Source organism: Gobio gobio, assembly GCF_949357685.1.
Source record: "Gobio gobio genome assembly, chromosome: 2".
Classification (NCBI taxonomy): domain Eukaryota; kingdom Metazoa; phylum Chordata; class Actinopteri; order Cypriniformes; family Gobionidae; genus Gobio; species Gobio gobio.
Window position 1 is genome coordinate 67,319,584 of NC_137098.1, and position 21,637 is coordinate 67,341,220.

The window sequence follows — 21,637 nt, forward strand, 5'->3', positions numbered from 1 at the left end:
GTCAGAGGTGTTGAGATTCATATGCGGATTCTTGATGCTTGTGTGCATCAAAAAATATCCTCAAAACATTTAAAAATCAAAATTTAGGATGACTGATCTATAAACAACAAATAACCAGTTTTTGTTAGTCAATCACTTTTTTATGATGATAATCATATCTGTAGTGTTTTTATGGGTAAAAGAAGAGAGAGACACGGAGGTATAATGTATACAGTCTTTACTGTTTTTTCTAACCAACCCAATTCCGCACTAATATCACATACAGCGCATGTGCGCTATCCAAAATACCGTAATACATGTAACATAGTTGCACCAATATACCACACTCCTCCCTCCTTAGACTGGAACCTAACAAACACAAAAACTTATGGTGGTCTATCTTAGAACACATGCATTATTTAAAGGTGATCAACAAATTTAAATTATATTTTCTTGAACAATATTTACCTACTACTTAGACCTAAAGATTAAGTCTTTGTGGGGCTTTATGCTGCCTTTGTGGATACCGACGCTCTGTTTGAGCTTCCTGAATTTGATCAGGTTGACCTTCCGGGTCAGATGTTCCAGCTCTCTGCATTCCACCAACTGGCAAGCAATCAAACATGTCATCATTGATCCATTCACGCTGTTGTTGTGAAGACCTTGATGGTAGCATGTGATCGACATGTACTCTAACATGTCGATGGCCTACTTGCACACTGTAAGTCAGAGGTCCTGTACACTGGAGAATAGTGCCCGGTACCCAAATCTTCTTGGGATGTCTGAAGTCTCGTACCAACACCCTGTCCCCTAAACTGAATGTCCGGAGTGACTGTGATTTCTTATCATGCGCTTTCTGCTGTTGAATCGGGTGCTTGGATACAACATCCGACACATCAGGCTTAATCAATGAAAGACGAGTACGTGGTTGCTGTTTCAGGAACAACTCTGCTGGTGTGCGCTCTGTGATAGTGTGTGGTGTATTCCTGTATGTGAACAGGAAACGGGATAGCTGCTGATTGGGAGACACTGACTGAGATTGCAGTCGAATCCATGCCTTTTAATGTCTATGCCATTAGGACAGCCCTTTCAGGTGCACCATTCGAAGACGGATGATATGGCGGTGAGAGGACATGAAGTACTCCATTCCCCTTAAGGAACTGCTCAAACTCAGGTGCCGTAAATTGAGGGCCATTGTCAGAAACCAGAACTTTTGGCAGGCCGTATGATGCAAACAGATTCCTGAGAAGGTTAGCCGTCTTTTCCGCAGTCACCAGCTTTGTAGGTAGGACTTCAATCCATTTGGAATGGACATCTATCACCACCAGGAAATGCTGCTTGTTGACCTCCGCATAGTCCACATGTATTCTCTCCCACGGTGCTGTGGCCCATGACCATGGGTGAAGAGAGGCTGTTGGGGGTCTATTATGTGTACTCTCACAGGGTGCACACTGAGCCACAAATGCCTCAATCTCCTGATCTAAACCAGGCAACCAAAGGAAACTTATTGCCAGAGCTTTCATTCGAGTGACTCCTGGATGTCCCTCATGTAAGTCAGAGATCAATCGCCTTCGGTACTTAGGTGGTATGACCACCCGTGATCCCAAAGAACACATCCTTGGTCTATGGGCAACTGATCTTTATTTTCATGAAAAGATCGGAGATTTGGATTGGGTACAAACTTAGGCCATCCAGTCAATGTGAGATCTAAGACCTTTGATAAGATAGGGTTATGTCTGGTCTCCTCTGCAATATCTTTCGCTGAGACAGGCAGTTCCTCCACATGAGAGACCAGAAACCCTCCTTCCTGCTCCTCCTCTGAAGGACCATGATTGCATGGCAGACTGGATAATGCGTCTGCATTTGCGTGGTCACAGGAATGACGGTACTGTATCTCCTAGTCATAGGCCAAGAGAAGCAAAGCCCATCGTTGCATCCGTAATGCAGCCAGAGTTGAGACTGCAGACTTTGGTCCAAATATAGCCAAAAGTGGTTTGTGATCTGTTAGTAACACAAACTTTCTTCCATATAGATACTTATGGAATTTCTTTACACCAAAAATTATGTTCAACGCTTCCTTTTCGATTTGAGCATAATTTCGCTCACTAGGTGTCAGGGTCCGTGATGCTCTTCTTCTGACGGTAGTATATGTGAAATTACCACACCCACGCCATATGGAGATCATCACAGGCAAGTTGGAGAGGTTTTCCTGGGTCATAATGCGCAAGACACTTACTGTTCAGTAGCCGTTGTTTGCAGGATTTGCGTGCCTCTTCACAATTTGGTGACCAATTCCATTTTGTGTCTGCTTGCAAAAGCTGGTGCAGAGGGTGCAATAATGTTGAAAGCCTGGCCACAAACTTTCCATAATAATTTAGCAATCCTAAGAATGACCTTAACTCTGAGACATTCCTTGGAGCTGGAGCATTAATGATTACTTCCACTTTGTCTTCTGTAGGGTGCAGACCCTGTTCATCTATCCTGTACCCCAATTATTCGACTGAGTCTTGGAGGAAAACACACTTTGCGAGTTTCCTCCGCAGTCTGTGCTTCTCTAACCTGGCCATCACCTGATCCAATACCGCTAGATGTGCTTTTTCAGTAGATAATGACACCAAGATGTCATCCATAAAACAGACCACATTGTCTATGCCTTGCAGTATCTGATCCATTGTGTGCTGAAAAACAGACAGAGCTGTTGAAACACTGTAGGCCAGGCGGTGATTACGAAAAAGACCCTTGTGGGCGTTGATTGTCAGATACTGCTCTGACTCAAGATCTAGAGGTAACTGTTGGTATGTGAACGACAAATCAAGTTTGCTAAACACTTTAGCTCCTGCTAAGGTGGCAAACAGATAATTAAATGAATTCAACACTGGGGGATTTACTGTGTGTGCATATGATAAATATTAATAAATATTTAACTTAATAAATAACTTAATAAATATCTTATTGATCCATCTAACAGCATATCAGACAATGATTATTAGACTGAATAATATAACTCCGTCCAGGACAGCCAGGAACCTTGGGGTTGTGATTGATGATCAGCTAAAATTCACTGACCACATCACTGCAACAACCCGGTCCTGCAGATTTGCACTATTCAACATTAGGAAGATTAGACCCTTCCTATCAGATCATGCCACACAACTACTGGTACAAGCTCTTGTTCTCTCCAGACTGGACTACTGCAATGCTCTTCTAGCGGGCCTTCCGGCATGCACTATCAAACCCTTGCAACTGATCCAGAATGCAGCGGCGAGGTTGGTCTTTAGTGAGCCGAAGAGAGCACACGTCACGCCTCTCTTCATCAGTCTGCACTGGCTACCAATAGCCGCTCGCATTAAATTCAAGGCACTGGTGCTCGCCTTCAAAACATCCACTGGCTCTGCACCAATATACCTAAACTCGCTCGTTCAGACTTACACACCCTCCAGGAACTTGCGTTCTGCCAGTGAACGACGCCTTGTGGCAGAGATGTATAGTAACGAAGTAGAACTACTTCACTACTGTACTTAAGTACTAAAAGGCAGTATCTGTACTTTACTAGAGTATTATTTTTTTCTCCTACTTCCACTTTTACTTCAGTACATATTTTCGATGAGTTTAATACTTTTACTCCGATATTTTTTTTATGTGCTGCATCGTTACTCGTTACAATTATAAAAATGTTACGAATCATTCCATTCCAAACCCACATTACCGCGCATGAGAGAGAGAGAGCGCGCGCGAGAGTGCGAGAGAGAGAGACAGAGCGCGAGAGAGAGAGAGCGCGCGAGAGAGCCCCGCGAGCGCGCATTCACTGTCTTTAAAACAACACGAGCGCCTTGCGCTCAAATTGCTCTCTATTTGTTTACATAGTTAATGTGCACTGTGAAGTAACATATACAAACAATGAACAGCTGTATTTTTATTAACTAAGATTAACAAAGATTAATAAATACAGTAACAAATGTATTGATCATGGTCAGTTCATGTTAGTTATTAGTCTAATACATTAACTAATGTAATGTTAACAAATCAAACCATATTGTAAAGTGTTACAAACAAATAATTTATTCAGAACATGAACAGAACATCTTGAAATGAGAATATAAGTGTGCTTACCCCATTTTTTTTTGCAAGAGTGGTTATAGTAAGATTTAATCTTAATGAACTACAGTATTTTCAGGTTATTTATATGACAATGTGTAGAAAAATTACCTACCAACATTGTGATTGTCCTTTATAGGGGTGTAACGATTCGTTTTAACAACGATACGATTCGTATCACGATTTGAGTTTGTCGATACGATTCAAGGACGATATTGGTTAATTTAGAACGATACGATCCGAAATGATTCAGTGACTTGAAATCGATTCAGTAACTTTTTAGCCAAAAATTGTGTGACTGAAATAAATATCTGGATACTGGTCAGTGCAGGTGAAATTTCCAAGATTCCTGTTGTTTCTTGTAAGGGAATCCGGTATATCAATTAATTATGGATATAAACAAACAAGTAAACAACAATTAATGGCAAATGCATTAAAATTTTATTTGAATAAAGTGCAACCAACAGTTTAGGTTGAATTAACAGGAAGATAACCTTTTCTGCTCTCATTTTCAATATTCAATACATATTCAATAAAAGCACAGTAAGTGCAACCAACATTTCAACAGTATGTTAACCTGCTACTTCTGCTTTTGTTTTCCAACATAAAAATATTACAATATTAATATAAAAAATAAAGTGCAACTAACTTCTCTTCAGGTTTAATTAATAGTAGGTTTACCTGCTACTTTTGCTGTTGTTTTTCAACATTAAAATAATACAAATGCAATATTAATATCAAAAATAAAGTGCAACCAACATTTCTTCAGGTTGAATAAACTGGCTGAACCAGCTGCTACTACTCTCAGTTTAATAAACAAACAATATTTAACAAAAGATAAAATGTAACCAACTACTCTTCAATGACTCTACAGATTTCTTTTTCAAAAATATCACCATGATCTGACCGCAGAACACTTCTCTGTGCGTTCACTATGTCTCCAGCTGTACTAAAAACTCGCTCTGCTGGCACACTGGTGCTGGAATGCACAGGTAACAAGCAAGGGTTGAAAGTACAGGTAGCGCTTTCTCCTGGTGGCTTGATAATTTCTCGCTCGTTGGCTTCTCCTCTGCCATCCGCCATGCTATGTTTTGTTTTCTCAAGCCCCGTTCACACCGCCAGCAACACGCAGCGACAAAGCGACACGATCCCATTCATTTCAATGAGCGCTGCTGCTGGTGCGTTGCGATGATGTCACAGATAGGCAGACTGAATCGAGTAACGTTTAATGCCTTTATCATTAAAAGTGCTAAGAAAAAACATCCATATAAAGTCTGACGTGCTTAAATCCAATGCGTTATTTCCTATGATCGATACAATCGATTGATTACCTTTTAAAACGATGTTAGATCGATATTTGTCGTCCGGAAGGCCAACTTGCCGAGCACAGATCGATGTAGTTAGATCATAGGAAAATAAATCGATACATCGATGTAGTAGATGAATCGTTACACCCCTAGTCCTTTAGCTTAATCATTTGAAATAATAAAAACAATATGATGTTCAAACTTTTGACTACTTTCTTTAATAACTACATAACACAATACTTGTACTTTTACTTTCAGTACTTGAGTAGTACATTTTAAAATAAACTACTTGCAATACTTAAGTACAAAAAATGTTGAATACTTTAGTACTTCTACTTAAGTGTGGTGCTTAAAGAGCACTTCAACTTCTACTCAAGTCACTTTTTTGATAAGGAACTTGTACTTTTACTCAAGTATGTGTCTCTAGTACTTTATACATCTCTGCTTGTGGTGCCATACCAGAGTGGCATGAAATCGCTGTCACGGAGCTTTTCCTGGACCGTTCCCACCTGGTGGAATGACCTGCCGATCTCAATTCGTGCGGCTGAGTCTGTAGCCATTTTCAAAAAACGTCTAAAGACACATCTTTTCCAGCAACACCTGACCGATCGAGAATAGCACTTATCATTCTATTCATTGTCTGTCTGTCTAATTTATTTATTAAAAAAACAAAAACAAAAAAATTCTGTTCTGTTCTGTGCTTGATTAACTGAGACTTGTTACAGCACTTGCATATTGTTGATATTGTTGCCCTTGGACTGCTCTAGCTGCATCTATTGCCCTCATTTGTAAGTCGCTTTGGATAAAAGCGTCTGCTAAATGACTAAATGTAAATGAATAATGAAATAGAACACTTACAGTCTGCAATGACGCACGTAATGGTATTCACCATACAATTCCACCAACCACTGGAGCAATCACACAACACTGATGCCCATCACATCTGAAAATGCCAAACTTCTCCACATCTGAGTGCTCTATGATCAATCTATAGCTTAATGGCCTTAATCCACTTGGCTTCGGTTATTTACAATGATAACACACACCGCATTTCTTCCTTTTCCTTCATTGCCGTATATCTGATCTCACGTTATTTTCACAGAATTCGCAAGACTTCCGATTTAACTCTGCCTCCTCGGCAGACGCAACACTTAAAAAAAACACTGTACAGCTGATATAATGAAATACTTTTAAGTATAAGGGGGCAGGTAAGATAAGATTGGGCCAGGTGTGGTCTTCTGTTTTTTTGTAGATCTCCTTTTCCAATGAGTGAAGTTTTATTGTTTTATTGCAGGTTAGATTTCTTGAGTTCAGTCTTAGGTGAAATACATTCTTACATCTGTGTTCAGATTATATTTATAATGCAATGCTATTCGACATAGCTTGTATCATTGTGCAGAATACTGTAAAATAATATAATTTCTGTCTGATTTTTTGATCCGAAACCACATCAGATCACAGATTCAGGAGGAATCAGATGCCAAATCCTGACTGACGAGAGGAGGAGCTGGGGATGGAGGAGGGTAAATGAGCTCTGGAGAAACGGGATATCAGCTGATAATACTGAAGGAGCTTATATATGTATGCTGTGATAGACGTTGTGTTCCTATAGGTAGACATGATCAGCTGACGCGAGCTTGACTAACGTGCCCTGCCAGAACTAACGCTATACACTGGATTAGTGTGCTTTTAGAAAATGTATTTAATTTTCATTAGGTTAAATGTGCGGTGTGGACAGATCCTCACTGGACAATTGAGTTTTATGATGTGATTCAGAAAGTCAGTCGTCCTGCACTGAATACAGCTTGTGTGTGTGTGTTTCATGTTTTTGTGAAGGTTCTGGTTTATTTTTAATATTATGTAAATTGTGACTTTCCTGTTCGTCCACAGGACGTATCCATATTTGATATTTACTTGAGTCCCTGTCTCTATGGTTACAGATTACACTCATGAATAGTTTAGAAAAGGACTTGAGCGATTGAGTTCAATCCAGATGAGTTTAGTGCTGAAGTCAGAGAGAATGGCGTGACTTACAGATGATGATGTTAAATGAGTTCATGAAGTCTTCAGAGAGTCTGTTGAGTTGCTCCTCATATGAGCTTGTAGTTGGAGGTCTTCCTATGGCGAGTCAGAGCTGTTTGTGTGACAATTCCTCCCGATCTCAGTAATATGTGAACTGGACTGATACTGTATCACTTATAGGACCAGATTTTCTCTTTTGGCGTTTAAAAACTACTGTCATGATTTACTAAAGACACACAGTGATACATTAGCACTAAATGGCTTAGAACAGGGTTATTTTAGTGGCTGACATTATTACATATGCATTTGTAGGGGTTTCCCTTTCAGGCACAAAATGTATGGGAGGAGAGTATTTAAATAAATCATGTAAGGTGATTTACTGAGGTTTGTGCTCGTCAAATTACAGTTTGCGTCATTATAAAAAGTGTGTCTTAAACCAGACGCTCACTGGTAGATTGTGTTGGTCATTATGAAAATGATCCGGCTGTGTCTGTGTTCATCAGTCGATCACACACAGAACTTTCCTCTCCCATCGGCGCGTTTATGGGATTGCGCTCTCACACTAATTTGCCCTGTTTAGTAAATCTGGCCCATAATGTGTGTGTGTGTGTGTGTGTGTGTGTGTGTGTGTGTGTGTGTGTGTGTGTGTGTGTGTGTGTGTGTGTGTGTGTGTGTGTGTGTGTGTCAGTGTGCCATCAAGAGCCATCCAGTGTTCAAAAGGATAAATGAATATGTTCACCAGGGATTTTAAACTATCTCATCACTTTAACATTTGGGCTGAAAGAATATTAAAGATGTGGGAACGGAAGGCCATCACTTTCATTGTTATCCTCAATTTACATTTAAGAGCAAACTTCATTTACACGTCGAGCAGGAAGATGAATATAATACAGTATAAAATGTTTGAGCAGAGATTATTCTGGGTTCATTCTGACTCTGATGAACTCAAGATGCTTCATGTACTTCTGTCACTGCTGCAAGAAAACTTCATCATCGAGATCTTCAACATCCTCAACATTTTTTACTTAAAATAGTTTACAATAAAACATTTACAGAATGTCTTTCTTTTACATTGCACTGAAAGAGCTGTTTGAGTCACTTTGTGTTTCTGTGTTTCTTCTCAGCTTTACCCACATCTACAGTGACTGTGACACCAGACAGATCTGTGTTCACTGGAGAGACAGTCAATCTGAAGTGTGTGATAGAGACTTACAATGACTGGAGATATGAGTGGAGATATGAGTGGAATAAAGGCAGTGTAAAGTTACAGACGCCTGAGCGTTACACTGTAAACAGAGACACTCTCACTATCAGAGGAGCTGTTGAGTCTGATCGGGGCTGGTACTGGTGTAGAGGACAGAGAGATGGAAGACCAAACTCATCACAATCAAGCTCTGCTGTTTCTCTCTCTGTGACGAGTGAGTTGAGTTTTATTGAGTATTATTGAGTATTATTGTCCTCATAAACTCTCTCTATGATCACATGTACAATCAAGAGACTGTTGAACTACTGTATTCTATCGCCCTTCATAACAGAACACATTATACAACAATATATTATTAACATCGTCACATGACCTCATCACATCGCATGTTTAATTCAGTAATATTTTACACTCTTACATTATTAAAGAATTATAAATGTTGTACAAATGTTGTTCATGTCAATAGAAAATAACTCTCAGTCTACATGTATGTTGTGTATGACACGATATATCCAGGGTTTAGTTTATAAAAAGTTTATCAGTAATTACAAGCGATTTTGATGTAATCAAATCAAATGATCTTTAATTTGTAATACAGTGTTCGTCTCATCAGGAGGTTTTGAGTTGATAACAGTGATCATGGTAAATGGTAAATGGACTGCATTTATATAGCGCTTTTAACAGACCTACGGCCATCCAAAGCGCTTTACATTTGCCTCACATTCACCCATTCATACACTCATTCACACACCGACGTCCAGCTCGTCGGGAGCAGCTGGGGTTAGGTGTCTTGCTCATGGACACCTCGGCACTTGGTCAGGTGGAACCGGGGATCGAACCAGTTTGTAGACAACCTACATGAACCACTGAGCCACTGCCGCCCCTCCCTGATCATGAGACTGTGATGCTGTTTCAGTCAATATTTACTCATGTGTGTATTAATACAGAGAGACCAAAACCTGAAGTAACGGTGAAGCCGGATCAGAGTGTGTTCAGAGGAGAGAGAGTCACTCTCACATGTGACATACAGGGAAGAGGAGACACTCAGTGGACATACAGATGGGAAACCAACAGCCGGGATAAAAACACTGTCAGCCAAACCTCAACACAAGAGTTGATCATCAGCAGTGTTGGAGACGTTCACAGCGGTAAATACACCTGTACAGGACAGATGAAGACTCAACTCTCTCACCCCAGTGATGCTGTTACACTGACTGTATCAGGTGAGTCTTCATATTCACATCTGTCTAATGATCATCCATATTTCAACACTTATGATATTCTGTATCAGCCGCATCTGTTCTTATAGAGGACTGAAGAAATTCACTTGTAGTCATTATTGTCTTCAGATGCAGAACTGCACGTCTTGTGTGTGTCGCACATTTATCAGGATACTTTTATAACATCATGTACAGATGTGTGACTTTCCAGTAGAGCTGGGCATCGTTCACAAATGTTAACACGATTACACATCACCTCAAAACCCTTTGGCTTTATTTGTTGAGTTTGTTTAATGTTGTGACTCATTTAGGGTCTGAGGAAGGAATATATGCCTCTCACTCAAGAGCACATAAAGCACACAAAGCTCTGGCAGAAGTCGCTGATGATTATGAATGTAAAAATAGCAAAGACACATTTGCAGAGATTAAAGTTCTCCGTCGTTGTAACCAGGCAACCAATCACTATCTCAGGATCATCGTGAAGCTATCAAGCCATGCCCTGGCAACCATTTAGAGCAACCTAGCAACAACTTCCATAGACTACCATTGAATGAGATCAGGGATATCTTTGGATAGAAGTGTCATAGAAACATAAGGGTGGGCTCATTTGACTTGAGGCAGCAAACAGCCAATCACAAGTCACCTTCAGCACTTCCTGGGTACACCCTAGCAACCATTGTCGATCACCCTAGCAACCCAAACCCAAAGAATGAAATCTTCTAATCTGAATGTCAGAGGCACGGGGTTGGTTTATATCATTCATACTGGCAAACCACTCCATAGCAACCAAACAGAGTACCTTAGCAATGACAAGACCTATATCTCTGCATCAGGACATCATATTGAGATGGCCTTTCGACTCATGTTAGCAAACTGGACTTTCAACATGCTACACATGCTAGCAGTGAATAGCTACATGTTAATAGCAATTAGCTTAGGGTTAAAACATGATAAAAAACATGTAAAAATGTGCTAGCATCATGTTAGCAGAATGTTAATTGTGTTAGCATTATGTTAGCAACATGCTAATCATGTTAACATATTGTTAAAACATGTTAGCGACATGGTAATTGTGTTAGTATCTTGCTAAAAAATGCCAGCAGTGTAGGGGCAGCAGGGCCGGCGTTTGCTATAGGCGAGCTAGGCGGTTGCCTAGGGCGACAAATGTGTTGGGGGCGCAGGCGCCCTCTAGTGTCGCCCTTAGGCTTACTTCCCATTAAGCATATAATTAGAACAAGCAAAATAAAACATAATGTTTATTAACTATGATCATCCTTGGGCGCCCCCTCAGCCACAGGTTTAATTACTTGTCAACCTGATTATTAGATTGAATTGATAGTGAGTATTGTCGAGCACTGGCGTTCAGGCGTTAGGTCAGGCAAGTGCTCATCCCTGGCGCGTTCATCAAAAATGAAGCGGTCTAACCCTCGAGTGCACAAGAGAAAGCCCAGTATAGAGGTAAGTCTTCTCATCTCAGCCATAAAGCTGTCAAACGAAATAAATTTACTTCGTATTATCAATATCATAAACTAATATTGGACGGCATTGGACATTTCATTGCTGTCACTAAGCTATCACTAGCTAGTTAACTATGCAAATACAAACATAACTTCACTGACAATAAGGAAGTCCAGACGAGCCAAATTTTAATGCTGTGTCAATTTTGAAGGTGAATAGAAATGCCAGAAACAACTGTTCATCTTTTATTATTTGAGATAGGGATAGAGCTACAAGAACTTATATATTTAAATTATGTATGGTAAGTACAGTGTATCCATAATAGCACTTTTGTTTGTAGAGGGTATAGTTAATCCAGTTTATGGGTCATAATTTGCTTAAGTGTCTTTACAGGTGCTTAAGAGTGTTTTTGCACAGTTTATGGAGTTAATATTTGGTAAATATCCTTGAACATTCTTTCTAGCATTTGTGTATGAACAATTTATTACAGGTGATCCTTCAAGTCTTAATTTGCTTGATTAAGTGTTGGAGTGACTATAAAAGCATTTTTGTTTCTTCATCCATTGTTTGTGTCATAATTTGTTAAATATCCTCCAACGTTCTTTGTAGCATTTTTGTATGTGCGATTTATTAGAGTGTATCATTTAAGTCATAATTAGCTTTTTAAGTGTTGGAGTAACTATAAGAGCATTTTTGTTTGTATAGTTTTTATAAATACTTAACCCATTTGTGCCCACATTTTTCTGAATGGTTTCATGCAAATAGTCATGTTAATAGTGTCCTATGTGAACATGTTCTGCATTTATTTTCCCTAGGTTTGTTTTTTTGTCCTGAAAATCGTATTTGAATGTGTGGCATCTGTAGTTGCGGTGGGCAGATATGTTGTATGCAGCCCTTCAATGTCAAATATGAATAAGAGGAGAACATTTGGCATCTAACTCAAAATAACTGCTTTCAACAGATCAATCTTTTTTCATAAACAAATTGATTGTGTATAAAAGTTGAAGAACATTCAATCAAACTCAAAAAAGCTGCTTCTTTCTTATAATCTTTTTGATTATGAAAGCACAACAAACAACAAATAAAGTCTTAAAGTGATGGAACAGTGCAGAACAAAGTGCAGCCATTAAGTTGGCCCAACAGGGCATTGTGTATCAAAAAGTTAAATGAAAATAAATAAATAGACTGATGAAAAAATTACATCTTACAAAAAAAAAAAAAAATAGTCCCATAGTATTCAATGGCTGATTGTAGTAGGTGATTTCATATAATTATGTAAATGTAAACTCATTACTTGTCTGAATTTCCACATTATAATGGAATCGTAAGCTACTAGTCATAAAAAGAATGAGGGTGCTTGACCGATTAGATTGAAATGCATCCATTCCAAACTGGATGAAGAGTCCTCAATATTTGGGCCCTTACAAGACATAATATCATAAAATATGATATTTTTCCCTATCGAATTAAGGTCTACTGTACAGTAGAGATGCTAAAGGGTTAAGTTATGTTTTAGGTGGGATATTATGAACGCAAAAAGCACTAAACAAGACCAAAAATCTTGATTTACGAACCTGTTAATACAGTATACCCCATTTCCCCATTATATGTACTTACACGTCATTTGCCCACCGGCAACTATAATTACCGCTTGGACTTTTGACTTTTGTAGTGTACAAAAAATTATAGATCTGTTGTAAGATTGTTTGGATGATTTTAGAGACCTTCATGATTATGTATATATACAGTGAGGAAAATAAGTATTTGAACACCCTGCTATTTTGCAAGTTCTCCCACTTAGAAATCATGGAGGGGTCTGAAATTGTCATCGTAGGTGCATGTCCACTGTGAGAGACATCATCTAAAAAAAAAATCCAGAAATCACAATGTATGATTTTTTAACTATTTATTTGTATGACACAGCTGCAAATAAGTATTTGAACACCTGTCTATCAGCTAGAATTCTGACCCTCAAAGACCTGTTAGTCTGCCTTTAAAATGTCCACCTCCACTCCATTTATTATCCTAAATTAGATGCACCTGTTTGAGGTCGTTAGCTGCATAAAGACACCTGTCCACCCCATATACAATCAGTAAGAATCCAACTACTAACATGGCCAAGACCAAAGAGCTGTCCAAAGACATTAGAGACAAAATTGTACACCTCCACAAGGCTGGAAAGGGCTACGGGGAAATTGCCAAGCAGCTTGGTGAAAAAAGTCCACTATTGGAGCAATCATTAGAAAATGGAAGAAGCTAAACATAACTGTCAATCTCCCTCGGACTGGGGCTCCATGCAAGATCTCACCTCGTGGGGTCTCAATGATCCTAAGAAAGGTGAGAAATCAGCCCAGAACTACACGGGAGGAGCTGGTCAATGACCTGAAAAGAGCTGGGACCACTGTTTCCAAGGTTACTGTTGGTAATACACTAAGACGTCATGGTTTGAAATCATGCATGGCACGGAAGTTTCCCCTGCTTAAACCAGCACTGTCCAGGCCCGTCTTAAGTTTGCCAATGACCATTTGGATGATCCAGAAGAGTCATGGGAGAAAGTCATGTGGTCAGATGAGACCAAAATAGAACTTTTTAGTCATAATTCCACTAAACGTGTTTGGAGGAAGAAGAATGATGAGTACCATCCCAAGAACACCATCCCTACTGTGAAGCATGGGGGTGGCAGCATCATACTTTTGGGGTGTTTTTCTGCACATGGGACAGGGCGACTGCACTGTATTAAGGAGAGGATGACCGGGGCCATGTATTGCGAGATTTTGGGGAACAACCTCCTTCCCTCAGTTAGAGCATTGAAGATGGGTCGAAGCTGGGTCCAACATGACAATGACCCGAAGCACACAGCCAGGATAACCAAGGAGTGGCTCTGTAAGAAGCTTATCAAGGTTCTGGCGTGGCCTAGCCAGTCTCCAGACCTAAACCCAATAGAGAATCTTTGGAGGGAGCTCAAACTCTGTGTTTCTCAGCGACAGGCCAGAAACCTGACTGATCTAGGGAAGATCTGTGTGGAGGAGTGGGCCAAAATCCCTCCTGCAGTGCAAACCTGGTGAAAAACTACAGGAAACGTTTGACCTCTGTAATTGCAAACAAAGGCTACTGTATCAAATATTAACATTGATTTTCTCAGGTGTTCAAATACTTATTTGCAGCTGTATCATACAAATAAATAGTTTAAAAAAATCATACATTGTGATTTCTGGATTTTTTTTTTTGATTATGTCTCTCATAGTGGACATGCACCTACGATGACAATTTCAGACCCCTCCATGATTTCTAAGTGGGAGAACTTGCAAAATAGCAGGGTGTTCAAATACTTAAGGCCCGGGTATACTTCACTTACCGCGCCCGGACGCGTCACGCGCGCTGGGCATGATCGGAGAAGAACTGTAGTGCATCCACCATTGCTACATAGTTTGGAAGAAACACTGAAGAATCAAAAATTCTCTCTTTTTTTCCCAAGCGTGTTGTTTTTAAACCGGTCTTTGCACACTCTTCTTCGACGGCTGAACACTGTGCTCAAAACTGTGTTTATTGCCACCTAGTGGACTCTTCTGTACTGCTGGCGCATGCGCTGTTGCACGCGGACCGTCCGCGCGGTCACAAAATTTGGGCTGCGCGCGGACGGGGTGTGCGGCCGGCCGCGAGCCCTCCGAGTGACGAAAATTACGTCATGCGGGCGGTGCACGAACGCGGACGGCCGAAGTATACCCGGGCCTTTATTTTCCTCACTGTATATATGTCAACAAAATATGTTTGCCTTCGCTATGCTTGGAAGTTGTAGGAAGGGGTAGGAAGTTGGCAGCCTCTGGGGGGGCAGTGTAGTTGCACACAGCAAGCACCTCTCACATTTTGGTCAGGAAATACTTTTAACTTTTAGTATTATACTTAATACTTTTTTTTAAATAAAAAACTTTTAGCTCACTTTGCAGCAAAATCATTTTCTGTTATGCAAAAGGTTCATTATTTGTTTGATTACATCACAAAGAGTCAAGTCTTTTAAAATCATTAGATTGAAAACATTTACATTTCATAAAAGTGTGTAAATAATAAAAATGCAGTTCAAAATCGCCTTTCTCTGCAAATGTTCTTTGAGCATTTCATGTGTGTTGGTAAAGCATGTACTCACTATAGGGGAGAGCGGGGCACAACCTAACGCCCGTTTCACACATACTCCATCTGCAATGTGTATGCAGTGAAGGAGCAGCACGCGCTGTTGTGCTTTCATATATGCTGCGTTTGCAGCGCGCAACTGATCCGCGGTTGTATACCACAAACACAGCATTTATTCATTATTTTTTATTTCAAATCCAAAAGTTGTTACTAAACATGGCTTGTCAGAATTGCAATTCTCTTTGTTTACACTTTCATAGATGTCACGTTTTAACAAATAGTACATTTAAACACTTTTTGACTTTCTCAGTTTGTGTAAATCCACTTGGGGTTCAGACTATTTATTTTTTCCCACATTAATTCCCCACATGTCTAGAACAATTATGCGGTTTTGTTTCATTAATACAGTGTATATTTTTTTCTTGATTTACCCAGAAAGAATGGAAGTGAAATGTGAAAACATGCCCCATCGGTGGAGTCCATTATGACATGACCATGACAGATTAAAATGTTACCTGATATAATACAAAAAATATCCATGATAAACTAAAATATTTTGTCAATAAAATACAATTATTAACTTTTTAAAATAAAATAATGGCATTTTTTTAACCATTAAAATATATATATTTTTTTGTTTGACAAACACATCGCTAAATACAGCTATACTACACAGTTAAAAACACAATGATAATGAATAACTTCTGAACATTGACTCTCAGTCATTATTCACCCTTTTCTCATGGTTTCTCACAATAATTCATAAAAGTATAGAATATAATATCATATTTCTAATAGGGGCTCATTGTAACGCAGTGTTAACACACACTCCGCCTGCACAACTGGGATTAACCGCGGCTCGTGTCTTCTGCTGTTAGATCATTAGAGAACTATATCAACAGTTAAATTACAGATATACGATTACAATAATATCAGATTTGTCTTATTTTAAATAAACACAAAAAACAGAGATAAAAAATAAACTTAAGTAAGAAATTTACTTTTGCTATGGTTAAATAAATGTTCAGTAATATCTTCCAAAGATTTTGTAATTTTGGCGCTATTTTTTCTCTAAATTATGTTCATATGCCAACTATGGTATATTTCTCCTGTTGATTCTCCTGTTTATTGTTTGGGTGATTATATTAAAAGTCTCTGAAGATATCATATCTCCTTCATCGTGTGCTTTAATTCTGCAATCGTGACAGGAACAGTGACCATAAGCCAGAGCTGCGTTCAGCCCCAACAAAACATTTTTTTAAACAGAAACGGTGGTGCGTTGAAAACCCTGTTCTGATGACGCAGGATCTGCAGCTACGGCAGCTGAGAAGGCCATTCTTTGTGTTCTTTTTGAATAGTTTTCGGAGCCTGATGAAATCGGTATAATATGGCAAAACACACTCGATGCAGTCACTGCCCTTGCCGTCCAGAATCAAAGAGAACGTCTCGGTTACGGATGTAACCCTCGTTCCCTGAGGAGGGAACGGAGACGTAACGTTAGTGACTAACGAATGGGGGTTTCGCTTAGATGCCTATCAACTTCGAGTTTTGAGAAAACGCCCAATGGCGTGCCAATGCCATGGGGCATGCGGAATTTGCATACGTAGCTCCGCCTCACTGCGTGAGTATATAAGGAAGTACGAGGCAATATCGCATTATGTTACCTGCTTGAGGAGCCAAGACTGAACTCCTGCGTTCCAGGCAACACAGCTCGATGTGGCAAGGGGACGGTACGTCTCCGTTCCCTCCTCAGGGAACGAGGGTTACATCCGTAACCGAGACGTTCCCTTTCGTTCAGTCACTACGACGTAACGTTAGTGACTAACGAATGGGGGTCCCAATATAATCCCGCCACTCAGCTGTCTTCCAGTGCCCTGCGTAAGTGTGAGTACCCTGTCGTAAGACTAGTACGGACGAAGGACTCCCACTTAACACAGGATTACCAAGGTACACTGGGAAGCATATCCCAGTGAGGGAATGCCAAAGATGCCTACCCGTGGGGAGGACTTAAGAGACACATATGACCCGGAGGGGGTTGCATATGGAAGATCTCTAGGGTACCAGCCGAAGGTGGATTTTTAACCCTAGGGGTGGCGGGGACACGCCAAGGGAAGAAACCCACTCACTGCGGAGACTTACGGTGAATACACATGTGGGGGTCGCCAGAGGGAACCATGCACATGGGGCACCTGGCCGGACATGAGGGTCTGGGCTCGAAAGGGCAGACTGAACTGATGTCGGCGTCGACAGTGCTGGAGGAGCTCAGGGCTCTCGGGGAACTCACCTGAGGAAATATCGCACGTATCCAGTCTGTGGAGTGGAGTGGCGAGCAAGCGAAGACACCTGAACCTGGTCCATCACCGGCCGCTCGGGGGGGCGAGTACATAGTCGGACACTGGCTCCACTCGGAGATTATAGAATCTGGCGAATGTGTTGGGTGTCGCCCAGCCTGCAGCTCTGCAGATGTCTGCTAGCGAGGCGCCATGCGCTAGAGCCCAAGAGGAAGCCACACTCCGGGTGGAGTGTGCCTTCACACCAAGGGGACATGGTCGGCCTTGCTGCTGGTAAGCCAAAGCAATGGTGTCCACTATCCAGTGAGACAGCCTTTGCTTTGAGAGAGCACTTCCCTTCCGCTCTCCACCATAACAGACAAAGAGCTGGTCTGAGGTCCTGAAACACTGCGTCATGTCTACGTAGGCGCGAAGGGCGCGTACTGGACAGAGCAATGCCAAGGCTGGGTCTGCCTCCTCCAAAGGCAGCGCTTGCAGGTTCACCACCTGGTCCTTAAACGGAGTGGTGGGAACCTTGGGCACATATCCAGGCCGGGGTCTCAGGATCACGTGAGAGTTAGCCGGCCCGAATTCCAGGCACGCTTCGTCAACCGAAAATGCCTGCGGAGGCCAATGCGGTCAGCAGAGCTGTCTTCATGGACAGAAACTTAATATCAACCGACCGCAAAGGCTCAAAGGGAGGTCTCTGCAGAGCAGTTAACACTACTGCGAGGTCCCAAGAGGGTACGAGAGGAGAGCGAGGAGGATTCAGTCTCCTGGCTCCCCTCAGGAACCTGATGACCAGGTCGTGCTGACTTACCTTTTTGTCCTCCAAGAGATCATGGTGGGCAGATATTGCAGCCACATAGACTTTGAGGGTGGAGGGAGACAGCCTTCGCTCCAGCCCCTCTTGGAGAAACTCAAGCACGGACCCGATCGGGCATTTCCAGGGGTCTTCTTAGCGGGAAGAGCACCAGGTGACGAAGAGGTTCCACTTCAACGCATAGGCATGCCGAGTGGACTCTGCCCTAGCGGAAGTGATGGTGGCGACCACAGTAGGTGGTAGGCCACTCAAACCTGCCGCGTCCCGTCTAGGAGCCACACGTGGAGGTTCCAGAGGTCGGGACGTGGGTGCCAATGGGTGCCCCGTCTCTGAGTAAGGAGGTCCGGTCTCAGAGGAATAGGCCAGGGAGGGGCTGTCGCAAGGAGTATGAGTTCGGGGAACCAAGTCCGGCCGTGCCAATACGGGGCGACCAAAAGGACCTGCTCCTTGTCCTCCCTGATCTTGCACAGGAGCTGTGCGAGTAGGCTCACTGGGGGGAACGCATATTTGCGAAGGACCCGCGGCCAGCTGTGCGCCAGTGCATCCGTGCCGAGCGTGCCCTCGGTCAGGGAATAATACAGGGCGCAGTGGGAAGAGTCGTGGGAGGCAAACAGGTCTACCTGTGCGTCGCCGAACTGTTCCCAAATCAGCTGAACCGTCCGGGGATGGAGTCTCCATTCTCCCGGGAGAGGCTGAAACCGCGAGAGCTCGTCGGCTGCGTGGTTCAGGACTCCCGGAATATGGACAGCACGAAGGGACCTCAGGCGCTTCTGACTCCATAAAATGAGATGGCGGGCGAGTTGAGACATGCGGCGGGAGCGTAGACCGCCCTGGTGGTTGATGTACGCTACTACGGCCGTGTTGTCTGTCCGGACAAGCACATGTTGACCCTTCAGCAGCGCTCGGAAGCGGTGCAGGGCGAACCGTACTGCCAGCAACTCGAGGCAATTGACATGCAGGAGGCGCTGGGGTCCTGTCCAGGAGCCCGCGGCTGCTTGTCCATTGCACATGGCACCCCAGCCCGTGGCAGAGGCATCCGTCGATACGACAACATGCCTGGAAACTCGTTCTAAGGGCACACCTGCCCGTAGAAAGCTGAGGTTCGACCACGGGGTGAGCGTCTGTAGGCAGGCCCGAGTCACTTGGACCCGGAGCGTGCCAGACTGCCATGCCCATCTCGGGACTCGATCGCGAAGCCAGTGCTGAAGCGGTCTCATATGAAGCAATCCGAGCGGCGTTACCGCGGCTGCAGATGCCATATGCCCCAGGAGCCTCTGAAATAGTTTCAGTGGAACCGCATTCTTGCTCTCGATTTGTCGGAGGCAAGTCAGCAGGGACTGCGCGCGCTCGCTCGAAAGCTGCGCGTACATGGCGACCGAGTCGATCTCCATACCGAGAAAAGAGATCCTCTGCACTGGGCAAAGTTTGCTCTTCTCCCAGTTGACCCGAAGGCCCAGACGGGTTAAGTGGTGGAGAACCAGATCTCTGTGTCCGCAAACCTGCTCTCGAGAGTGGCCTAGTATGAGCCAGTCGTCGAGGTAGTTCAGGATGCGGACCCCGTGCTGCCAAAGGGGCGCAAGGGCTGCCTCGGCAATCTTCGTGAAGACGCGAGGGGACAGAGATAACCCGAATGGGAGAACTGCGTACTGGTATGCCCGCCCCTCGAAAGCAAACCGTAGGAACGGTCTGTGTCGAGGAAGGATGGAGACATGGAAGTAGGCGTCCTTCAGGTCGATCACTGCAAACCAATCGTGAGGACGAACGCATTCGAAAAGGCGTTTCGCAGTCAACATCTTGAACGGAAGCCGGTGAAGGGATCGGTTCAAGATGCGAAGGTCCAGGATTGGCCGTAACCCACCGGTTTTCTTGGGTACAATGAAGTAGGGGCTGTAGAACCCCGACCTCATTTCGGCTGGAGGGACAGGCTCGATCGCAACCTTCGCCAGTAGAGTGGCAATCTCCGCACGCATGACGGGGGCATGGGCCCCGGTCATGGTATAGCGGACTCCCCTGTAACGGGGAGGAGCCTGCGCGAACTGAATCGCGTAGCCGAGCCTGATGGTCCGGGCAACCCAGCGGGACAGCCCCGGAAGCTGAAGCCAGGCTTCCAGTGACTGCACCAACGGGGTCATACGGACGACAGACGTACCCTGGGTGGGGCAGCGAGGCAGCGTTACCGGCGCGGACAGGGGAGGCTGTTGGGCGTCCCCGGGTCGGAGCACGGTTAACGGCTGCGCCCTGACAGAGGAGACCAGGGAAGGACTCGCGTTCCACTGGGGTCTGCTCTGCCAGGGGGCTGGCGACAGAGAGGGACGAGAGTGGCGAGACCCGAGGGTGGCGCGCACTGCCGTCACCGATCTCTGGGGGCTCAGGGATGGGGTTGTCAGTTCTTTCTTTAACCACATTAGGGTGCTGCTGACCCGGGGGCCAGCAGCTGAACAAAAGATTCTCCCCCGGCCCTCCACCGGGGGAAGGAGCGGCCCTGCCGCCGTCTCCTGGAAAGAACTGCCCATCCCTGAGCCGTCCGCATCAGGAGCGCCGCTTAGCCTGGCGTTTCTTCGCGGGCTGCGGGGCTGGAGCGGACTGGGACGCCTTCCTTCGGCTACCTCTGTGCGGCCCGGGTGGAGGCTGCTGCTTGGGTGGCGCAGAGGCGGAGGAAGCCGCGGGAGGACGTCCTCGGCGGCGAGCAGGCTGAGGCACCTGCGCGGGCGGTGGGGTGGAGGCAGCAGCTGACCGCCGGGGCAGGATGTATTTTATTGCCTCAGTCTGCTTCTGAGCGGCCGAGAACTGTTGGGCGAAGCTCTCGACCACTCCGCCGAATAGCCCATCCTGCGATATGGGGGCGTTGAGGAAACGTGTTCGCTCAGCGTCCCGCATATCAGACAGGTTGAGCCACAGGTGTCTCTCCTGGACCACATTTGTGGACATCACCTGACCCAGGGAGCGTGCGGTCACCTTCGTCGCCCGGAGAGCGAGGTCGGTGGCGGCACGCAACTCATTGCTGAGTCCTGGATCAGCCCCTCTCTCGTGCATATCACACAGCAACTTGGCTTGGTAAGCCTGAAGAGTTGCCATGGTATGCAAAGAAGCGGCGGCCTGCCCCGCAGCTCTATAGGACTTCGCCACCAGAGATG

General features: G+C 43.8%; 2 protein-coding genes across 2 annotated transcripts in view; both read left to right on the forward strand.

Annotated features, from left to right (window-relative positions):
• Window positions 1-21,637, forward strand: part of LOC307120077 (basement membrane-specific heparan sulfate proteoglycan core protein-like) — a 335,684-nt gene that overhangs the window by 278,121 nt on the left and 35,926 nt on the right. The window contains exons 16-17 of the mRNA XM_079806937.1: window positions 8,528-8,821; window positions 9,555-9,830. Coding sequence (XP_079663063.1) covers window positions 8,528-8,821; window positions 9,555-9,830 — 570 coding nt within the window. The remainder of the gene's footprint in view (window positions 1-8,527; window positions 8,822-9,554; window positions 9,831-21,637) is intronic.
• The window catches only part of LOC307120608 (histone H3.2), a gene marked incomplete at its 3' end in the record, with an annotated part of 447,270 nt that overhangs the window by 30,816 nt on the left and 394,817 nt on the right, over window positions 1-21,637 (forward strand). The gene's annotated exons all lie outside the window — the stretch shown is intronic.